The sequence below is a fragment of the Capricornis sumatraensis genome, chromosome 12 (assembly GCF_032405125.1).
Source record: "Capricornis sumatraensis isolate serow.1 chromosome 12, serow.2, whole genome shotgun sequence".
NCBI classification, from domain to species: Eukaryota; Metazoa; Chordata; class Mammalia; order Artiodactyla; family Bovidae; genus Capricornis; species Capricornis sumatraensis.
Genome location: NC_091080.1, coordinates 22,329,071 through 22,352,275, shown reverse-complemented (window position 1 = coordinate 22,352,275; position 23,205 = coordinate 22,329,071). Strand labels below are relative to the sequence as shown.

The window sequence follows — 23,205 nt, the reverse complement described above, 5'->3', positions numbered from 1 at the left end:
GAATACTGTAAATTTGAACACTTTGTTGTTTCAAACGAAAGGAAAATCCATCCTTCTAACAAATTTCAGGCTGAGAAGGTTCATTAATACCTCTTTACTCCGTGTGGTCTGGTCTCATCTACCTTTACCAAAGCTCTTCTTTAGGAAGTTGCTAAGCCCTACTGACCAGTTCTCTATCATTCACTAACGTGAAAAAAGAGAAGTCACTCAGTCATGTCCGACTCTTTGCGACCCCATGGACTGTGGCCTATCAGGCTCCTCCGTCCGTGGGATTTTCCAGGCAAGAAAGAGTACTGGAGTGGATTGCCATTTCCTTCTCCAGGGGATCTGCCCATCCCAGGGATTGAACCCCAGTCTCCCTCATTGTAGGCAGACGCTTTACTGTCCGAGCCACCAAGGAAGTCCAGGGATTATTGTCTAGGAAGGCTGCATATATATTATGGTTTATCTTGCCTCATGTAATGCACACAAATGATCAGGTCATCCAAACCATATCATAGCTATAAAATGTTGTGGAAAAACCTGAACGAGCTTTCTGGCCAACTAATACCTGTTTAATTGACTTTCAAGCTTCAACCGTAGAATGGGCTCCTTAAACTCACTGGTTGTTTTGAAAAGAGTAAAGATACAATTCCAAACTTCACCAGTGTGACATTTTTATGTTTTTCTTGTTTTGTGCCTGCCATATATCTCACACCTGCTTTGCATTTCTATAAAATAAGCTGAAAGAGATCTACATTCACACTCTTCATTTCCAAAACTCTCCCAAATTACCAAGCTCCTTTATCCTTTAATTTCCATAGAATGTTTCTCATATATTTTCTTCTTTCCTGCCTTCAATAATTGATTGTGCAACAGTAAAATTAATATAAAACTCTTTTTTTGAGTTAAATTAATTCTTAATTTTCTACATTTCTTAAACAGTTTACAATTCATCTACTGCTTATACTGTAAAGCAATATGGCAGTTGAATTTAGGGCTTTAGTATGTGACATTTTTCCTTGAAAATGTGATTTTTATTCTGTGTGGTATGCTGTTGTGCTATTATGTTTCAGATTTTTGGTTTTTAAAAAGTTGAATAGAGAATATTTCAAAAACAGAAATAATTCAAGACTCAATTAGAATCTCACTGACTTAACTGACAGAACCAAACTAACAAACCATAATTGCTTATGGGTACTCTGACTGAAGCAGCCCAGAGTCAAATGCAAACCTCTTAAAAACATACGCTTTGAAACCAAGAGCTGGAAGTAAGTGAAATTTGGAGGGTTCAAGATTCTGGATGTTCATTCAAATGTCCCCCACGCCTGTGTGCTCAAGCGCTTCAGTTGTGTCTGACTCTTTGTGACTCCGTGGACATGGACTGTAGCCCACGAGGCTCCTCTGTCCATGGGATTCTCTGGGCAAGAACACTGGAGTGGGTTGCCATGCCCTCCTCCAGGGGATCTTCCCGCCCCAGGGGTTGAACCTGCATTTCCCGCATCTCCTACACTGCAGGCGGATTCTTTACCTCTGACCCACTGGGGAAGCCCTCAAATGTTATACTGGCAGTATAATCACTGAGCTCTCTTTTACAACAAAAGTTGAAGCTTTATTACAGAAAAGATGTTCTGACTTGAAGATAAAATGTATATTGGGCAGATACAGCATGACGAATCCCTTTGCTACATTAAATTCTTAACCTTGATGATTTCATTTTTTGATTTATGTCTTTTTCCATATTTATTTTAAACATGAAAATGATTTTTTTAACAAAGTCCCTATGACTTTTCCATTGTGTAGGAAGGTAAATAATACCATTTTTTACAAGAAAAAAAAACCGGGCATCTGTTTGGCAGAAATGAGTACTTCAAGTACATAAGTAAATCAGAAACAGAGCTATTACACTCTAAGCAACAGCAGTAACAAGGAAAAGAGCTAGAATATGCATTTTGTATAAAGATTAAATTTCATGGTATAATAAATAAATGCACTCTGATTTACGCAACTTGTAAAACCCTTCTGCTGATGATTATGAATAATACTGTCTATCACTGACTTTGCTGATACCAGCACTGCCTCACATAGAGTTTCAAAGGCAAAATTCTTGCCCCCAAAGCCACAAAATGTACAAAGCTGCTTTGTTATTAAATATTTTGTCTGCCAAAAGCCCTGCAAACTAAAATACATCTTGGAAGTCTGAATCACCAGTGTGATCGTTATTTTGGTATAAAAAGATAAGAAAAATTTTAATATGAAAATTAATAAAACCAGTCAAAGGAGAAACCTGTTGTATAAATAGACATTTTAACATAAAAGTGAGACTTTTATCTCACTTAAGAGAAAGAAAAAATTTGATACAACTTACTTGAAGATTTGAAAATATCATATTTTCCCAGCTAAATATATTACTCCAATTTATCTTCAATATACAATATATAACTCACAAAACTGGGAATATTACAACACCAAAACCTTTCACAGCACTAGCTACCAGTTACCAGAACTGTAAGAAATCTCATAGCTACATATCAGCTTAATACTTAGAATATAGAAACAGATATGACTAAGCTGTGGTAAACAACAGTGCAATCAAACAGTAAGGACCACAAAATATATTTGTTTTCCTTTTTAGCTTGTATACTTAACCTCATTAACCTACTTCAATAGCCTTATCAACTGAGTATGAAACACTTTATTCCATTTAAAAAGTTGCCATATGTTCCCTTAGGTTAGGTTAATTTATTCTTGAAGTGCAGTTCTATGAAATATCCAGACTATTCATAAATTCCTATACAATGAGTAACTTGTAGCTAAAATGAAATATTTTATGTGGAGTTTTTTTTAATAACTTTTAAGTAGCGGCTTGGTTTCTGTTTTTCCAACTAAAACTTGGAAGTGCATACAAAATTAAGAGGGAAGATATAAATATATGTAAATAGAATCTTAATTACATAAAAGAATTAACTTGTTCACCTATATTAGTAATATGGGGTTTTTATTAAACACCATTACTGAGTTTTTTTTTGTTTTTATTTTTTATTTTTGCCGCATTGTGCAGCATGAAGGATCCTAGCTCCCTGGCCAGGGATTGAACCCATGCCCCTTGCGTTGGAAGCACAAGGCTTAACCACTGGACCTTTGGTGAAGTCTCTATCGTTACTGAGTTTAACGCAGCCTTGGTTACTGTGTTAAGCTTCTCCTGAAAATAACAGAAAGAAATACACAAATAGGAATAGCCCAGCTATCATTTCTCTCTCTGTTCTCTGGAATGACAAACCTTTATAGCTTTTTCCATTCTAACGGAAATATCTCTCAACAAAACTTGGAGAAAATAGAAGAGAAAACAATAAGAAAGATATAAATTAGTGCTCTGCATATTATAAAAATCAACCATTGTCGTTCTAAAGTTTTGCTTGTCTCTTCAGGAAGGCATCCCATTGCAAAGTCAACATATTATCCATCTAAGACAGAGACTGCTATACAGGAGTCACTGGGGAGATGCCAGAGCAGACAGAAACAAGCCCCGGGCCCCCTGGCATCCGGCGAGGGGCAGTGAGGGGACAGACATGGCGGCCAATCTCTGGAAACCACTTGGGAAGCCATCCCCCTGGCCAACAGCGAGTACTGAGAACTCTTCACTTCCCATTCTTTTCAGCTGACTTAACGAACTGCCACTTCGATCATCAGTCCAAGCTGCACTTGAAACATTCAAGATAAGTTCATTTTGGAAGGGGGTGGCAGGAGGGACCATAGATGTCAAGGTTGAGAGATATAATGTTTTTACAGCTTAATGAAAAGCAGTATCTTTAAAGAATTCACATCTGTACAACATTAAAAGTCCACTATGTTGTCAACTCTGTTGGGCAAACCGGATCATTTACTTTAGACATGACATAGAGAAGTTTCCGCTCTAATTTCTTAAGTCATAGCTTTGTATGAGTATTTCCTTCCTCCGTTCCTGTTACAAATAACTTTTATGGAGACTCAAGCAGTGATCTCATCATTCTTCAAAGTTAGCTGAAGAATCTCTAGGCAGTAATGTTTTGGTCAATTATATCATCACGTAAATAGTGAAGGCTTACTGATTGTACGTCACTGGGAAAGATCTTATTATAGAATTACATAATTTGTATTTTGAGGGTCAAGAATCTATTATTTTTCAGGCACTATTTTAAAGAATTATTAACTACCTGAAAATAAAGATAAGGTAGCATAATAAGAAAGCCAGATTTTAGTCTAGCAAAACACGCCTTGAGGGCTTTAATGACCTATTCACTTTATTTGCAATCATTTTGGGTCTCTCTTCCCCTCCCTTTTTTTTTGCATGCCTAATGATTCATTTAATGTGTGTGTGCTGCTACGTGTCCTCAAGCATGAACAATGTCAATAGGATAATCTGCTGATAAGAGAAAGTGAAAAGTACAAGTTGCTGGAGACCGACCCGGTCTTTCCTTATCTCAGTACATATTCTTCTGAAATGTTCCCTGTGGTTTAAGTTGTGAACAAATGAGAATGTCACATGAGCAAGTGCAGATTGTTAGTGACTTAGATGTGGGGTGAGGGCCTAGAGTGAGGTCAGCTGTGTTGGCCAGGATCTGTGTGCCACCTTAGTTACCAAAATATATACTGGGTAAGCAGGGCTCATTCAGAACCTGAATTAGGAATAAGGATTGAGAGGGAAACTCAGCTGGGTGATGAATGAGTTTCAGCTCATTTCTGGGATTAGTTGGAGAAGGGATAGGAAAGAGTGGGTTGGACAGTCAGCCATTCTAAGCACCTCTGAAGACCTCAGATCCCACTCATCTAGAAGAGATAAAACCAGTTAGGCCAGTACTAATCACCTCACAAATCTTAGTAAAAGGAAGATTTTGACTCAGTAGGGACGGAGTGGACTGAGATTCTGCACTTCTCTAAGCTCCCAGGTGACAGGATGCTGCTGGTCTATGGACCATATTTTGAGTAGCAATGATTGTAGCGTGTTACCCAGTAAAATTTCTTTAATGATGAAGTATTCAACATCTGAATTGCTACTATGGTTACTGAGCACTTGAAATGTGGCTAGGACAGGTGAGAAAGTAAATTTCTACTTAAATTAACTTTAAATAGCCACATGGAGCTAGTGGCTACGATGTAGGACAGCAGAGACCTTGGACATTCACGGACCTCTTCTCCACCAGAGCAATTTACGTCATGGCCCCCAGATGCTCTAATCCATCAATTCATTTAGATGAGTAAGTTTCCTTCCATTAAATGAAACTATAAAATTTAAATTTAAATTGTTTTCTTCCTAATAACACTTGGCTAGATGACCCACAATGAGGGGGCAAAGGTGCAGTAGTATCTGACTCTTTGCAACCCCGAGGACTGCGTAGCCTGTCAGGTTCTGCTGCCTGTGAGATTCTCCACGCAAGAATACTGGAGGGTTGCCATTTCCTGCTCCAGGGGATCTTCCCAATCCAGGGATTGGACCCGCGTCCCCGATGGTTTAGCAGTAAAGAATCCGCCAGCAATGCAGGAGCCGCAAGAGATAAAAGTTTGGTCTCTGGGTGGGGAAGATCCCCTGGAGGAGGCCATGGCAACCCACTCCAGTGCTCTTGCCTGGAGAATCCCATGGAGAAAGGAGCCTGGTGGGCTCCAGTCCATGGGGTCGCGAAGAGTCGGACGTGACTGCAGTGACTTAGCACGCATTTCTGCATTGGCAGGCAGATTCTTTACAACTGAACCACCAGGGAAGCCTGGGGGCAAAAGTGGGGTGAGACAAAAGGAGCCCTGTTGCAGTGGGATAATTGAAGAGGAAAGAGTAGTACATGGCAGTGAGAATGTGAGTAACCATCCCTGCATTGGACATACAGAAAGATCGGAAAGTGAAGCCACTCAGTTGTGTCCGACTCTTGGCGACTGCATGAACTGTAGCCCGCCAGCCTCCTCCATCCTGGGATTTTCCAGGCAAGAGTACTGGAGTGGGTTGCCGTATCCTTCTCCAGGGGATCATTCCGACCCAGGGATCAAACCAGGGATTGAATCCGGGTCTCCCACATTGCGGGCAGATGCTTTTACCAGCTGAGCCACCAGGGAAGTGCTGAAAGATGGGAAGCCAGGCAGTAAGAATGAAACTCAGAAAGTGATGTAGAAGGATGGATGGAAGAGAGAAAATGAGTACTTGGAAATTTTATTCAGGCCTGACCACATCCCTGTCTTACTTGAAGTCAGTTGTTCCTCAGGAAAATGAGCAAAGTGAGGGAACATGAAAAGAAGTGGGTGCTGGGAGGTCGGCTGTGAGTCTCCCCCAGCGCTCCGAGATTACCCACGTGTGGGAGAGCCTGGAGGGGAGGAAAGGCTGCAGTTACAGCCCCCAAGCCAGGCTCTGGCTTGAGCGTCTCACCTCAGCTTATATGTGGACCCAGGCACAGAGCCCCTCTGCACTCCCCAGAGCTCTCATCAGCTCTCATGGAGAAGCTCCTCCTATCCTTGCTGTAACCCCCTCTATGACAGAAGCTGGTTCCTCTGTGAGGCTGGACGGTGGCCTCCAGAGGCTCTGAGGTCACTGTCCTGGCAAGCAGGTATGGGTGAAGTCCTCTGGGTCCTACAGAGCCATGCACGGATGACTCATATAGTGAAAAGTGCTCTTATTTAACCCCAAAGATCAATCTTGTCATTTTTAAAGAATTTCCCTCATCCAAAAGCCACGTGCAGGAAAATTCTAGCTAACAATTCTGTTTAGTGAGGTTCAGCATACATAAGAGATGTTACTCAAGACTGAAAAGTGTTAGTCACTCAGTCGTGTCTGACTTTTTTGCGACCCCATGGACCATAGCCCCACCAGGCTCCCTGGTCCATGGAGTTCTCCAGGCAAGGACACTGGAGTGGGTTGCCATTCGCTTCTCCAGGGTGAGGGTGAAAGAACATCAAAGAAAAAATTCAGTCGTTAACATCTTACTCTTAAACTCTGACCAAGTGATAACTTGAGAATCTTTTCTATTGGCAAAGAAGAATTTGGAGAGAGTGAAAAATCAATAAAGCTTTTTTATATTAATTCACTTTTCTAGGATTTCTTGCCTCCTTTTCTCCTTTTTTCTTTCTTTTTTTTTTTTTTTTTTTTGTGGACAAGGATTTCTGATCTAAGCAGAGTTCAGAGAATCTGGACTGCCTGATTTCACAGGGAAGTGATTGAGGACACTTTCCAGTGCGGATGACTCTAAAAGGAACTGGAAATGACTTTTGATTTCCTAAGTGTGGATCATGTTAAAATTACTAAGTGAGTAGCTCTTGGCTCTTTTAAGCTACCTGATACAATCTGGAAAATTTCCCATTTATTCACAACTTCGGTAAAATATATAGTCAGACACGTTCGGTCAGGCGCCTGAGTTCATTTATTTTTAAGATATCCGAACTGTGACTTTTACTAGTAAATACTCAAATCATAAATAAGAATAAAGTGTCAAATATGTAAACCCTTTTGATACAATTAAATTATATGTCTGGCAATAGCTCATTTTAAATGTTTTCCCATCAGTATTTCTCTTTAAGCATTTGGCAAAAAAGTCTAGAAAATATCAATGAAAGTATATTTTAGATTACATGTATGCAAGTATGAAGGTACATATAAATGTATACGTGTATGTGTACATATATGTGTGTCTATATATTTAGTGTATATGTCTATCTTTTGAGCACCTACCTAGAAGGCTACTTTATGAAACCTGTCACCACTGGGTCAGTATCCTGTTTAATTCTCTTATATAGAAGATTTTTAAATACTATAATGAATTTTTTAGTATATAATGTCTAAAGTAAATTTATTTGAGGACATTTTTCTGACTTTTTGATAGGTATGCCTTTGGCTTTCAAAGATTTTGATCACAGAAATGTTAACTTCTCATGCACTATACATTGAAGTAGAGTGTTTTATAAAAAGGAAAATAATACCTGCCTGACAGGATATAAGAATTAAGTGAGATAATAACGATGGAAAGCCCTTAAGAAAATTTTAAATCTCTTTCACTGGGAAGTTTCTGTCGGTTGTCTCTTTAGCAAATGGATGACACTGGTGGCCAGTCAGTATACTGATCCTAGTTTGAGACACTGGGGAAATTCCTGGTTGTCAACAGTCTGCTATATTATAGATGCAAACAGAGTATTAAATAAACATTAAATTGAAATGAAAAACAGAGTGTGGGAATTTTGGTTTGGAGAGCTATACTAAGTTTTCTTAAGACAACAGAACATATAATTTTATGAAAATGTACAGAGAATTTTCTTAATGTGCACACCTGCTGTTTATGACAGACTGATATAAAATTGGCTTGCATAAGATATATATCATTGGTTGACTGGGGCCCTGACACATGTTCACAGATTCTTAGACATAGAATATGCAAAATTCCCCATCAAAGAACAGAAAAGTGCCTTTAGCCAACCAAAAGGTATTTAGGTAATCATAAATTAAATTCCATTAAAACTGACATTAAAGCTAAGTGTTACATATTAAATGTGACATGCAAGAAACAGAAAAACAATTCAGGCAGCAACATCGTGCATTAAGATTTGCATTCAGTCATAGTGTTTGAGGGATTTTAACCATACTCTTTGACCACTGAGAGCTAGAGATCTGAAATGATACCAATTCAAAACACCACGTAACTGACATCTTAGTCTTCTAGCCAGTGATTTGACGGAAGAAGCCAATGCCTCTAACAATGAAACCCAGTAAGTTTCAGCCACATGTTTTTCTGTGGTTGTGCGATAAGAAAATCCCACCTGACCAGATTAAAGGGAAGGAAATATTCTACAGTTCCACCTTTTGGACAATGCAGTTGTCTTAGATTCCTCCTACCTTTTTACTAATACGAACGTATTTGAACATGTCAGGTTTGCACAATAAGAAAATGGCTTCGTGGAATGTACTTTTTTTTTTGGCACAAAAATATTTTCTAATACCTCAAATCAAAAATTTCACCCACAGCAAAATATTAAGCCATAGAGGTGTCTTAGTGGTGCTTACTAATCTAGGCAGAAAACTACAAGAACAGCCAATGGCTCCCAAGGACTTTGTATTAAGTAGCGATGACTTTCCTTCCAAGGAATAGCACCAGTATGATTACACCTCAGGCTGGAGGGTGCTCCTTTCAAGCTCTTTAATTCCCTGGAGAATTCGCTTCACATGACCCACTTTCGGTATCCCCAGGTCCTAAAAAAAAAAAAGGTAAAAAGAAAGAAAGAAGTTAACTGATATGAGAAAACTGATGGTTAAATATTTAGTGAGCTAATAAAATGTAGTTAGCATTCATCTTAGTTTAGATTCAATGATTTACAAAGAAAAGTCAGAAAAGTAAGTTTATAAAACCAAAATCCTGAAATTAAAAAATTACCAACCATTAAAAAAACCACATCTTACATACTCTTAAATGTAACATTCTCATAGGTTACACACAAGGTAGTCAAAATTACTTTCTCCTTTTTCTTTTTTGATTTAGAGAAACACAGGTCTTATTGGAATCTGAGAGAAGTGACATATGATACCAGGGTATCCGCAAAATCTACTCAAATAAATTTTGTAGTCTTAAAACAACTACACATTTCCTTGCTAAAATATTAAACTTACAAATAAGTCCTGCTCCTCAAGGAAGACTCCAGTACCTATGACCTACATGTGGAATGTAAATCCTTTTAAACTTGCATTTAGAGTCTTTGATGTGAGTGAGATATTTAAATAATTTTTATGTTTTATAAGTGTAAAAAAAAAATCACATAGACATAGGTATATGTGAGTTGATGTTTTTCCTCAAAACACTTTTGACTCCTTTCCCTCAGAACTCTTTTTGTTTTTTAAAGACCCATCTTCCTGAAAAGAACCAAGAAGCCAAGATTTATTGGGTTGGCCAAAAAGTTCATTTGGGTTTTTCCTATAACATTGATGGAAACATCCATACGATGTTATGGAAAAATGCAAATGATCTTTTTGGCCAACCTAACAGTTTTCAGAAATGAATGGTGACTGCTGAGTGTGCAGCATAGAGCAGGAACTTGGCAAATGAATGCTTGCTGTATGGATAAAGGAGATGCATTCAAGGCAGCCATAATATTTACTGTCTGAAAAACTGAAACAGATGGTGAAGATCTATACTCCCAATAGCTTCTTTAAGCTTAATGGCCATAGTGTATTTGCCAGTATGTGAAATCAACTTCTTCACAAATCACAGTGTGGAATATCTGAAAATAAGTAAAAAGATGACTTTCAAAGCAGTCTCAAAAGTAGGATTATAAGGTATCACAAGATTATTTGTCTGAGAAGACACAGACACACACACACAGACACACACACACACACACAGACACACACACACACACACATTCTCTCAATCTCCCCCATATACTTCATGAACTCTGAATTCTATAGCACCAATGCTACTGAGGATTCAGCATCTTTCTGGAAAATAATCTTTCCACAGTGAGTGCTCTTTTCAAGCCTGAGATAACTTCAGGGTAATGTTTTTACAATATTTAATTGATCCTGAAAAACATCTGCTCATGAGACACCAGGTCACCCAAAACTAGTCTTACGTCAACTATCCAGCTCCTGAGTGTGTGCTAGAACAGCAGACTTAAAAACAAGGCCAAACCTTAAAGGAAGATAGACATGCAGATGCATTTGATTTGAGTGGAATAGTTAAGTATTCTTTATATTTTGTGATAATGTAGTTATCTGATTAAGAAAGATATTTAATATCAAATATTTTATATATAGTATGCCATACTATATTCTCAAGAATAAAAGCTTCACTGAGAGAAGCAGACTCTACTCATAATTCATGAGTCATGAGATGATGTTTCCCCTAGAGTTACACTAACTTCTTGGCTATATTTTCTTTAGTTTGAGTTCAACACATTCATGTCTTCTAGGAATCAGGCTGTGATAAAGTTATGCCATGAGACCAAAATCCTGAAATTAAAAAATTACCAACCATTAAAAAAACCACATCTTACACACTCTTAAATGTGTAAGTGTCGACTTTTTCGTTCTTTGGAAGAAGAGCTTTAACTTTGCAGAGGCATTCTTTGTAGCTGCCGTTATCCTTTGGCCCACACATAAACAACTTTCTAAATGGAGAAAACAAAACACCAACCAACCTCCCCCCAACCCCGTGTCTTTACCACTTTATTTGGGGGGTGTGTCTGTGTGTGCTCAGTCACTCAGTCATGTCTGACTCTTGAGGCCTGCCGGACTGAAGCCCACTAGGCTCCTCTGTCCATGGGATCTTTTCAGAAAAGAATACTGAGCAGGTTGTCATTTCCTATTCCAAGGGATCTTCCCAATCCAGGGGTTGAACCTGAGTCTCTCGTGTCTCGTGCACGGGCAGGCGATGCTTCACCACTGTGCCACCTGAGAAGCCCTACTTTCTTTGGTATCCCTCACTGCTTTCTACTGTCTTCCAGGAGAGAAAACACTGCAGTTTGTCTGTTACAGCACATTAGAAATATCTTCCCTTTCCCACCTTTAGACTGTCACATTGCTATCCCCAGTTGTTTGGTGATAATGAAGTAACACCTAAGCCAAGATCTGAGCAACAGCTAGCCAAGTGGCAGGTAGGGAAGAAGCATACCTTCAGAGGGTACACCCTTGACGTGAGAGTTTCATATTTTTAAATAAATGAAGCACGGCCAGATTGGAAGAGTATAGCCCCAAAGGGTCAGTGGCCCCACAGCTGGTTAAATACATAGGCAGAACTTTGTGGGTGTCCCATAGATGCTGAGTCTTTATTGGAATTGAAATAGGAAGCCATCGAAAGGTTTTAAGCAGAAGAGTGATATACCTGATGTTATTAAAGCATCACTCTGGGCTTCCCTGGTGGCTTAGATGCTAAAGAATCTGCCTGCAGTGTGGCAGACCCGGGTTTAATCCCTGGGTTGGAAAGAGCCGATGGAGAAGGGAATGGCAACCCACTCCAGTATTCTTGCCTGGAGAATTCCAGACAGAGGAGCCTGGTGGGCTATACTCCATGGGGTTACAAAGAGGCAGACAAGACTGAGCGACCAACACACATCATTCTAGTTGCAACGATAATAGATGAGAGGGCAAGAGTATCAGTGGGTGGGCCAGTGAGGAAGCTACTGACCTTACACAGGCAAGAGGAAGGACTGTGGAAAGGAGAAAGGTAACTAGATGGAGATTAAAATTAAACTACTTTGTGATGGTCTAATGAGGCAGGATAAGGAAGAGGAAGATGCTAAATGTGACCCTGGGTTTCTCTGGCTCAGGTCCCTGAGTTGCTAAGATAATAGACCACAGGAGAAGGGGCAGAATAGGAGGACAGGACTGCAAAAGTTTGGCTGTGGACACTTGGACTGATAGTCTGGGTCGTGGCCTAGTGGCAAGCAGACTTGGTGATACGATCCTAGACTTTACAAACGACGTCAGGGCTAGAAGTAGAACCGTGTGAGCCAATGATATATCTATGGACGGTATCCGAAGTAATGGAAATGGATACAGTTACCTAGGAAGTAGATAACCCTTCACCAACATTCAGAGACTTTCCTCTGAAGGGGCTGCTCCCTCTTAAAGCTCCAGTGACAGAGAACAAGGTGGGCTCCTTTCTGGCTTGGTTTTGTTCCACTGAAGACTCTGTAAAATTACTACCCTTCCCATTGCCCTATACTGTGTTTTAGAACCAAAAGAGTTAAAACTGACTAGGTCAATACAAATTTCTGAAAGCAAAGTTTTACGGGAAAGAATGTCATTTGCCTTAAAAATAAAAACAAAAAAGTCTCATGCTAAATAAAAGTTTTAGTAACATAATTCTTAATCACCTCCTTTGTACTCTCATTGTTTTTTCCAGCCGGGTTCTATCAGTCTAACTTTAACTTTTATATGTGAGCTTTGTTTTTTTCTTCTGCAAATATTATCACTCATCGTGTGCAAGTGTATGTTTGTGCATGTTTATAATACATATATTATATATAGACAAAACTCTTTTTGTTGAATGTATGCTTGTTCATGGCAAGTGAAATGCAAGCTTCTAGAGGGCAGATGCTACCTAGAGAAGAGAACAATATAGTCATCAATATGTACATACGTATGTGTTAGTCGCTCAGTTGTGCCTGACTCTTTGCGACCCTATGGACTGTAGCCTGCCAGGCTCCTCTGTCCGTGGAGTTCTTCAGGTAAAAATACTGGAGTGCATTGCCATTTCCTTCTCCAGGGGATCTTCCCAACCCAGGGATCGAACCTGGGTCTTCTGCTTTGCAGGCAGATTCTTTACCCTCTGAGCCACCAGGGAAGCCCATTCATCACTAGCTATTCAATAAATATTGCTGCCTGTTGAGGATATCAGAAGCTACACAAATATGTTACCTGTAACGGTCTTCCTCATTTACTTTTTAGTGTATTCATTTGAAGTGCTGAAGTCAATTTTTACTCGAATACTATATATTCTATATATTTTGCTATGTTCCAGATCTGGGACTTTCAACTAAGGTAACTAGTTAATCTATTATTTTATTATTATTCTGGCTAAAAATGTCTAGGTATATGTCTTTAGGTATAATGTTTAGCTATGTGGGCGTGCGTGCATGCTAAACCACTTCAGTCCTGTCTGAATTTTTGTGACCTTATGGACTGTAACCCACCAGGCTCCTCTGTTCATGGGATTCTCCAGGCAAGAACACTGGAGTCAGTCGCCATGCCCTCCTCCAGGGGATCTTCTGACCCAGGGATCCAACCCAGGTCTCTTCCATCTCCTGCACTGGCAAGTGGGTTCTTTCCCACTAGCGCCACCCGGGAAGTGCCAATGTTTAGGTATAATATACTTTATGTTACCCAGTTGGGTTTAAAAGTCTCTACTAAAATATTTTTAGATAACGGCACAGCTGTTCATGAATTTATTAGGAATTTACTGTCTCATAATGTTATGCATTGTTAGAACCAGGTGATTAGGAAAGGAATCAATCCATCAAATGTTGACGGCTTTATCACTGGCTTAATGAATCAATCTTGGAATTTTTAAATGGCAGTATGTGGCAAGAAAATATAACATGACAGAATGCTACTTTTAACCCTGGAACAGAATATGCTATTTAGGCCATTTCTGCAGTTGAGTGTCCACTCAAAGAAGAAAACTGAATTGCTGCAGACCACGAATTCATAATTTTTCTTCCCTGTCATGAAAGACAAATAAGTTTTGAGAAGCTCTCTAGCAAAAACAAGGCATAATTTTTACTTCATTCACTAAAAAGGAAAATACGTTTATTTTCGGGAAGAAGACAATCTCAATAATAAGCCATGGAAAGGAAATTTGAATTTGTCTAGTTGTTCACGTGACCTCTGAAAGGTCAATTTAGAAACACAACCAAATCGTAGAATTCTAAGTAGCCACTGCTGCTAAGTCTCTCATCTAGTTTCCTATATTAGAAAGGCTTTGTTCTCGGTATTTTGAATGAATTTTTAGTTATTTGAACTTTTTAGTAGATATTTTCAATCATTTTAAGCAACAAAAATCACCTTTCATGTTGATCCAAGAAAATGAACTGATGGAAACGTGATCCATTTGGAGATATTAGCACAGCCATGCCAATGGACACAGAGAAAAATTACTAAGTTCATGCTAAGCTTTAGCTGTAACTGTCAGACAATGATTCTGACAGAAAAATATTACTGACTTTCTCTTTTCAAAAGCATATAATGAACTCGGGCCACAGAACAATGCATATTATATAGATTACATACGCATACCATGAGCCAAGCTGCAAGCACAGAACTGAAGGTCGCAGAAGAAAGGAGTCTGTTTTGCAAGAAAAAAAATTTAAGAACAGAAGAGTAGCACAAAGGAAATACCTTAAGATCTCGCCTTTCCAGATGCAAAAGTTCAGCCCCTCTGATGTCATGACGGATGAAGATTTCTCTGTACTCTCCCAAATTGAGCAGATCCAGCCAAGCAGCAACTTCCTCTGTGCCCCACTTCTGAACTACCAAAGTTAAGAGCAAAACCCCCTTAATTTCTACATGCTCAATGCATTACAAAGCACAGGTTGGCCAAAGAAGAAGCAAAACAGCAGCAGTGCTAGCCAAGGGAAAGGTTCAAGGTACTGTCTCAACAGAACTACAACTCCGCTTTTTCCCATGCAAGTTTCAGACTGTCAATCAACATGAGGTCCTGACTCTACAAAGACATTCACTGCTGTGCACTTGCGCCTTTCGCTTTAGCTCAGTTTCCTCCTTAAAGCCATGCAAACCACACGACGTGTATAAAAATGTGTTCCTCGTAATTGGGATCAGCAGTACAAGGTCTAAATAAACTCTGATGATTTCCTTAAGATCATATACGAAACTTATTATAGTTGAGCTACCAATGCTAATAAAAAGTTCAAATCTGACACAGGATAGAATTTGACACAAACTTCTGCTTCAGGCCTTGCCAGCTTCAAGACCTTTATTGGTTCTCAGCTGCCTTTGTTGGTTCTGTTCTATTGATGATTCCCATTACAGACAATCACGCAATGCTTGCATGCTAATAATTATGCAAGGCTTGCGTGCATGCTAATCGCTTCAGTCGTGTCCGACTCTTTGCGATCCCATGGACTGTAGCCCGCCAGGGTCCTCTGTCCATGGATTCTCCAGGCAAAAATACTAGAGTGGGTTGCTGTGCTCTCCTCTAGATCTTCCCGACCCAGGGATCGAACCCATGTCTCCTATGTCTCCTTCATTGGCAGGTGGGTTCTTAACCACCAGCACCACCTGGGAAGTACAATTATACAATAAGTGTCTTGTTAAATCAACTTAACATTGTCTAAAAACTGTCAACACTGCTTTCCAAGATTAATTGGGTTATTTTACTGTATGTATTTTCTTTCATACATTTTACCCAACCTTGATTAGCTTAATAAAAAGTCTCCTTGTTTGCCACATTTGGTTTTAAAATGCTCTTCAACAGCTGCTTTGTGCATTATCAAAAATAAGGTTATATATCACTTTTTAATATGAGATGGCTAACTCAGAAGAGTTGTAAAATTATTCAATAAGTTAAGACATCTACCATCATATACATAGAACCTGAGGGTCTTCAGCAGTATTACAGCACTAAATTTAATCTCTAGGGAAAGGTGAAAGGGGAATTTGAAAGAATATCCAAGAAAGAGTTTAATCTTTGCTTGAGAATGCAAGTATCACAGTGAATTGTTATTAATGAGCTGAAACGGTGTTCTAAGTCTTTAAAAGAGGAGGAACAGAATATATGACTTGAGGTGGAAAATACACCTGGCAAGTTAAAGGATTAAACGAAAGTTTCTACGTTCCATTTGTCAAAATGAGGTACATTGTGCGTGCTAAAGAAGGAAAACAAACTGTAAGCGCTGAACTGCTGTTGAGCAAGATGAAGAACGATCAGAGGCGCTGACATTTACACAGTGAAGCGGAAGCAAATCAGCAAACTACTTCGTAGTCTTGTGTGCTTCATGACTACAGACTCCTGCTCACAGTGGGACTTATTTTAGGTGTGCTATGATTTTTTTGTATGGTGGTAAAATGAACATAAAATGAAATTCACTATTTAAACCATTTTACAGTGTATGATTCAACAGCATAAATGCTACTTATAAGTACATCCAATAAAAGCTATTTATGAGTATATCCATATGTGGTACAATGATTATCACTCTCTAATCTCAGCTCATTCTCATCCCCTTAACGATATCACGTTAATCTGTTATTTTTTCCAAAACATTATACTTTCCCTTTCCGTGTGGATCACCTACCAGGCTGTGAACTTGTCTTCTGCTTCTGAACCTTCTCCTTTTTGAATTTGGGCACAATACGAAATACCGTGCTTTTGCTATTTCTCTTGGTGCAATCCATGGGGGGCTCCTGTTTGAGTCGATCAAGCAAAGAATTTTCTCAGGATGTTAAGAGAAGAAAAACCCACTCTGACAGCAGAGATAACATAGGAAGAGTTATACACACAGAACATTGTTGGAGTGATAACTCCCTCCCCAAAAGTTCATGGTGTTGCATACTCCTGAAAATGTACTGACTCCTGCAAGATGATGTGTTCACATAAATGCTTTTTCTCATTTGCTCAAGAAAAGTGCATTCAAAAGGAGAACAGTAGTCTCCCCGACCAGGACAGTAGAGTGGTTCTCCTTTTCGTGGTTTCTGTTACCTGCCGTCAACCTCAATTCTGAAAATACTACATGAAAATTCCAGAAATAAACAATCCATACACGTTTTAAGTTGTACACTGCTCTGAGCAGCATGATGAAGTCTTGAGCCATCCTCATCTATCCCATCTGTTAGTCCCTTCATAACCCATCTGAGTTATCTGACCAGGTGTTGTGGTATCACCGTGCTTGTGTTCAAGTCACCTTATTTGACTTAATAATGGTGCCAAAGAACAAAAGTAGTGATGCCAGCAATTCACACATGCTAAAGAGAAGCTGCAAAGTGCTTCCTTTAAGGAAAAGACGAGAGTTCTTAATAAGGGAAAAAAAAAAAAATCGTATGCTGAGCTGGCTAAGATCTACGGTAAGAATGAATCTTCTGTCTGTGAAACTGTGAAGAAGGGAGAAAAAATTCATGCTAGTTTTGCTGGCACATCTCAGACTGCAAAGGTTACGGCCACAGTGCATGAGGCACGCTCAGCCAGTATGGAAGGGGCATGACACCTGCACAGGAAGGTATTTTGAGAGACGGACCACATTCACGTAACTTTTGTTACAGTGCGTTGTTATAATCGTTCTATTTTATTATTGTTGTTGTTGATGTCTTAACTGTGCCTAATTTATAAATTCAACTTTATCCTAGGTATGTGTGTGTAAGGAAGAACATAGTACATGTAGGGTTTGGTACTGAGGTTCCAGGGGTCCCGTGGGAGTCTTAGAATGTATTTCCTGCAGATAGGGGAGGATGGCTATATTTAAAATGTATTTTCTCCTGAACATTTCTTTTTCAAAAGGTGCATTCAAATTCTACTGTCACAAAGCATACACATTTATAAACAGGTTGAATTTTACATACCTCATCCTCATTCGGGTGTAAGATATAATAAAGCCACGGAATCTCTGTTAACTTCTGCAGCTCCACTTCCACGGAATGTAAGGCATTGGATACGCGCTCTTCATGTGGAGATTCCAATTGCTATTTAACAGCAGATTAAAAACCGAGATAAAACAAGCCTCAGAGACCAACCTCAAACCCTCAAACAGAATAAACTATTTCACTGACATTGAACATCCTCACCTCTTGTGAGGCGAGACAGAGTGTTGTTGGTTTTAACACAAAAAAATAGAGAAAAAAGAACAAATTATTTTATACTGACTTCATTTAAGCAATTTGCATAGATTTATCCTCACTTCCCAAAGGTGATGTAAGTAAGTAGTGTGACTTTAACAATTTCACAGAAAAAATTATTGCTATTGGTGGTTTTTTCCTATGCAAATCCCTTCTTCCTTCTTATCCTTGCATCCCATCTGCCTTGCTGTAGTAAATAATCTCATCATTTTAACATATTTGTGGCAAAAATCATTTTGATCTACACAGGCTACAGTGTAAACAAATAATGATATTTCAAATTGGTCAAAAACATGTCACATAATAAGAATCGCCTGCCACAATAATCTTCTGGGTAACTAAAATAATAACTTAAGGAGAAAAAAAGCCTACGGATCTCAGAAAAATTGGTGATAAAAAGCTGTTGTACAAATCGGGAAAAGCTAAATGGCTTGTAAACTGGAAGAAGCTTTGGAAACTTTAAAGAGAATTTAACTGGTCACCTCTTGCTCATTCATTTAAAGCACTTATCATCACTATTTTTAAAAATTTTTTGGCTACATGGGGCAGCATGGGGAACAGTTCCTTGACCAGGGATCAAACCCCTGCCCCCTGCATTAGGAGCTTGGAGTCTTAACCACTGGACCACCAGGGAAGTCTGTAAAGTAGTTATTAAAAGTCACAAATTCAATAAATAAATAAAGGTGAAATCAACACTACTACAAGCAGAATTGGGAGGCGATGAATTCTAGCCTTGGCCTTGTTACTAACTATGCCACCAAGGGATGATGAATTGATTCGAGGAGTCTCAGGTTCCTTCTCGGGCTTCCCTCATAGCTCAGTTGATAAAGAATCTGCCTGCAATGCAGGAGACCCTGGTTCAATTCCTAGCTCGGGAAAATCCGCTGGAGAAGGGACAGACTACCCACTCCAGTATTCTTGGGCTTAGAACATGACTACACAATTTCGAGGATCTCTTCCAGCAAATCAAACTTTGATAAATGATGTCAAAATTGTACAGTACCTATATATAGGTTCATGGAGATTGAATTTATTTATTTTGGTCACACTGCAAGGCATGCAAGATCTTAGCTCCCCAAACAGGGATGGAACCCACACCTGCTGCAGGGGAAGCGTAGTCTTAACCACTGGAACACCAGTGAAGTTCTGGTTGACAAGATTTTAAACTGAAAGTTCAGAGAGAATATTATTATTATTTATTATGGACATTATTTTTTCCCCTCTGTTATTCAAATGCTCTCAAATCCCCTCTGTTATTCAAATTCTAGTATTTCTAGAAGCAAATACAAATACAGAAATTCTCCACCATATCATATAAAAGTTATCACTTTTATTTTAGTCTAAGTATGTATGTCTTATAACACTGATAAAATAGTTATTGTATGTGCTATGTGCTAATAAGTTGCTTCAGTTGTGTCCTACTCTTTGTGATCCTGCGGACTGCAGCCCGCTAGGCTCCTCTGTCCATGGGATTCTCCAGGCAAGAATACTGGAGTGGGCTGCCATGCCCTCCTCCAAGGGATCTTCCTGACCTAGCGATTGAACCTATTTCCCTTATGTCTCCTGCACTGGCTATATTCATTCTATAAGCAAACTACAGAGTATAACTTAGCTGCTCTCAAATATGATTGATTTTTTATTTTGATATCAATATTGCCAAACATTTAAAAATCATCCACTGGTAAAGGGGAATTCCCTGATGGTCCAGTGGAGAGGACGTATCCTTTCATTGCCGTGGACCAAGGTTTGATCCATAGTCAGCGAACTAAGATTTCACAAGCGGTGCAGAACAGTCAAAAAATAAAAATTTCACTGGTGTACATTTTCAAACCAAACATCCATATTTGACTATGACAGAAGAATTAAAAGTGCAGAAGAATCCTTCTATATTAACAAAATATAACTGATTAATATTAACCAAGTAACACTCAATGGGTACTTTCAGTACAGAGAGCTAAAATATAAAGTAAGTTATGATTCTAGTTCTTCTCAATCAGCAATTATCTTAAATATATTTCAAATAACACACACAAAAAACATGTCCTTCATCCAGTAATTGGTACTGAGGTCATGACTTGCTGGATTTCCTGTAGGACTAATTTTAGAAGAGCAGCAAGAAGATTTTGGTTCAAAATAGAAGTGTCAAGAATAACCAAGATGATATTCCTATTGGTTTTATCAAAAGATATATCCAATATTTCTTCTGAAAGTTTCTATTCACGACCATAGGCAGCCACCTCTTGCCCCAAGGAAGTTGCTTTTGAGTTTCCCTTGGAAATGGGTAAAACCAATTGATTCATGCAGCCTTTAAGATTCTCTTCTCAGAACAAAGGATGCTTCAGTGGCAATATTCTTCTGGACAGCAGCCAAACAGAAATTCCAACCAATCACCTCCAATCACCTCTCTCATTCTTTCACTATGCCAGATACTATGATTTTTATTCTCACTTTTATTTAGATGTATACATTTTCCCCAGTAAGAGATAAAATTATAGTAAACAGAAATGTTTTAAGATTATCACCTCATCTATCAATTAATGAAAATTGTTACAAAGAATTAAAAAATAGCTAATATAGCAGGCTTTCTACATTTACAACAGCATGTGTGAACAGCCTAAAATTGAACACTAGGTGGCGAGAAGACCCAATGCTAGAACATTTCCAGGATGAGGGAGGAAAAGCTAACAAGGGAAGGATTCTGGGCAAACCAGACAGAAACGTTTACAGAATCCTAGCACTTATGCTTGAGGTCCAAGGACTGTGGTCTGATTCACACCTGGCCTCAACTCGATTCCCAGCACCAGTCTTGAGCTAATCCAGGGATAGGTCTAGTTCCTGAAATTTAGTTCTGGACACACTGAGTCTAGAAAGCATCATCTAAGCCCATCTAGAAAACAGTAACAATCATATTTCAAAGGTTAATTTCGGAGACACAGCTCAAGACTTCCTCTACTTTTCTGCAGTCATGGGTGAACAAGTCCCTGAAGGAGGTCTAGTAAGACCTCTGTAAAGCCCAAGATTCTCAAAGCTGACGGGGGAGAGCAGGATTATACAAAGACATGCTGACAGGGCAGCTCTGCTCCTGCTGTGGTTTAGCTGCAAGGTGGTCTCTGACTCTGTGACCCCACGGGCTGTAACCCACCAGGCTCCTCTGTCCGCGGGATTCTCCAGGCAAGAATACTGGAGTGGGTTGCCATTTCCTTCTCCAGGGGATGTTTCCCACCCAGGGATCAAAGCCGGGTCTCCTGCATTGCAGGCAGGTTCTTTCCTGACTGAGCTACGAGGGACCCTCTACTCCTGTTAGCCTGGAGCGTACTGCCAGGTACAGTCATATAGATTCTTAAAAGCAAAAGCGAGGTGAAAAGGAAGCTCTAGAGAAGGGGGCCAGAGCCTGCCTGTGCATTAGAATCTGATGAATGCATGCTCCCCAATGAAGGCAAGAACCATACATTTATCATCATTCTGATATTATCCATCATTTCTTTTCCTTACCAAAGGAACCCTGCCCACTAGCAATGATTCTGTTTCATTATATAGGGCCTTCACATTGATGGCTATTTCAGTGGCAGTATCTCTTGTAAGACTCTAGGAAAAAAAAAAACAGAGACATCAAAAACAAGTAGTTCTGTATTAAACTGGGATTCAATCATCAGAGAGTACATTTTATCTTTCTGATTTAAATTCACACTGCAAATATTTTTTAAAATCTGCCAAAACACTCTTGTAACTGCAAAATTTCACACTCACATTTGTTAGCAGGATTACCTCTTCTACGTCTTACCGCACAGAACCAAAAGAACACGCTGACTGTAGTAAACACACAGAACCACATCTCGGGCACACAAGCATGTATATGCTGGTGACAAAAGACACATATTCCCACAAAAATTAAGTCAAAGAAAATCACGTCTTAAAAGGGGCATTATCTGATCACATTAGTTCTATCCACTGAATTTCACTCTCATTAGTTCCAACCAACCAGACTGATTTTTAGACTTTCATCTTAAGGATGAACACTTCTTTTTACCCCAGGTAACTTCAACTAAATAACTGAAAGGATAAAAACAATGCCATGTATCACTTGGCAAGTGAATATAACTTCAAGACTCAGATTCTATTCACCTGTTGTAACTTCTACATTAGAAAACTGACCAAATTTACTGAGGCAGTAAAACGAAATGAAGAATTATTTCAGTGGACAACTTCAACACCGAGTGATCAGTTCTAGTTAAACGCGTGATACCTAGGTGTGCCCTGTGTGAAGGTGCAGGGGAGAAGGTGAAAAAGAGGAATGGCAGGTGCTTAAAAGGACAAGGAGTGCAAGGAAGATGGTAAGGTGCCAAGCGAGTCGAAGTGAAACAGAAAAAAGGTGAAGTGAACTTAAGAGCAGGAGTGGGAAAACGGTGGCAGGAAAGGAAAATCAAGAAAGCTTTGGTCATAAGTGAAGGGTAAGCTTTCGGCAGAGACTCATATACTGTTTTCCTTCAAAGCATGTGGCATGTTTAAAGTATCAAGCTGTGTACGTAACACCAAAAAATGTGCGGAATGGGCATTCACCATTAGCTCCTCACCTCTGGGAAGCGTGGGTTGGCTTTGTTCAGGGCGTGGGAGCAGGCGTTCACCGCGTGGGCCAGCTCCTGCTCCAAGAGACAGTGGATGGTGGCTGCATCGCAGATCCTGGAGGCAGAAACAAGACCCATGAACACACCACTCTTCCGAGCGCTACTTGAGTTTTCTGAAGTGTAGAAATGGTGGAATGAAACAAGTGAAAAAAAAAAAAGGCATGAAAGGAAAAAATTTTTTAATAACTGCTCAGTTATGGCACAGGGTAGATTTACAAAATTCAAATCCTACTGCAACAAAAAATGTGTGTATGTGTTAGGCGCTCAGTCATGTCTGACTCTTTGTGACCCCTTGGACTGAGGCCGCCAGGCTCCTCTGTCCATAGG

At 39.4% G+C, this 23,205-nt stretch overlaps 1 protein-coding gene across 2 annotated transcripts in view; it reads right to left on the bottom strand.

Annotated features, from left to right (window-relative positions):
• Positions 1–9,079: 9,079 nt before the first annotated feature.
• Positions 9,080–23,205, bottom strand: part of DGKH (diacylglycerol kinase eta) — a 193,207-nt gene continuing 179,081 nt past the window's right edge. Inside the window, exons 22-29 of one of the 2 annotated variants that reach the window (XM_068984346.1) lie at positions 22,828–22,933; positions 21,749–21,841; positions 17,984–18,103; positions 16,726–16,834; positions 14,810–14,940; positions 12,787–12,822; positions 12,559–12,573; positions 9,080–9,169 (exon numbers count right to left, since the gene is read on the bottom strand). In XM_068984346.1, the coding sequence (XP_068840447.1) occupies positions 9,080–9,169; positions 12,559–12,573; positions 12,787–12,822; positions 14,810–14,940; positions 16,726–16,834; positions 17,984–18,103; positions 21,749–21,841; positions 22,828–22,933 (700 nt within the window). The remainder of the gene's footprint in view (positions 9,170–12,558; positions 12,574–12,786; positions 12,823–14,809; positions 14,941–16,725; positions 16,835–17,983; positions 18,104–21,748; positions 21,842–22,827; positions 22,934–23,205) is intronic. The other variant, XM_068984345.1, reaches the window with a different exon arrangement.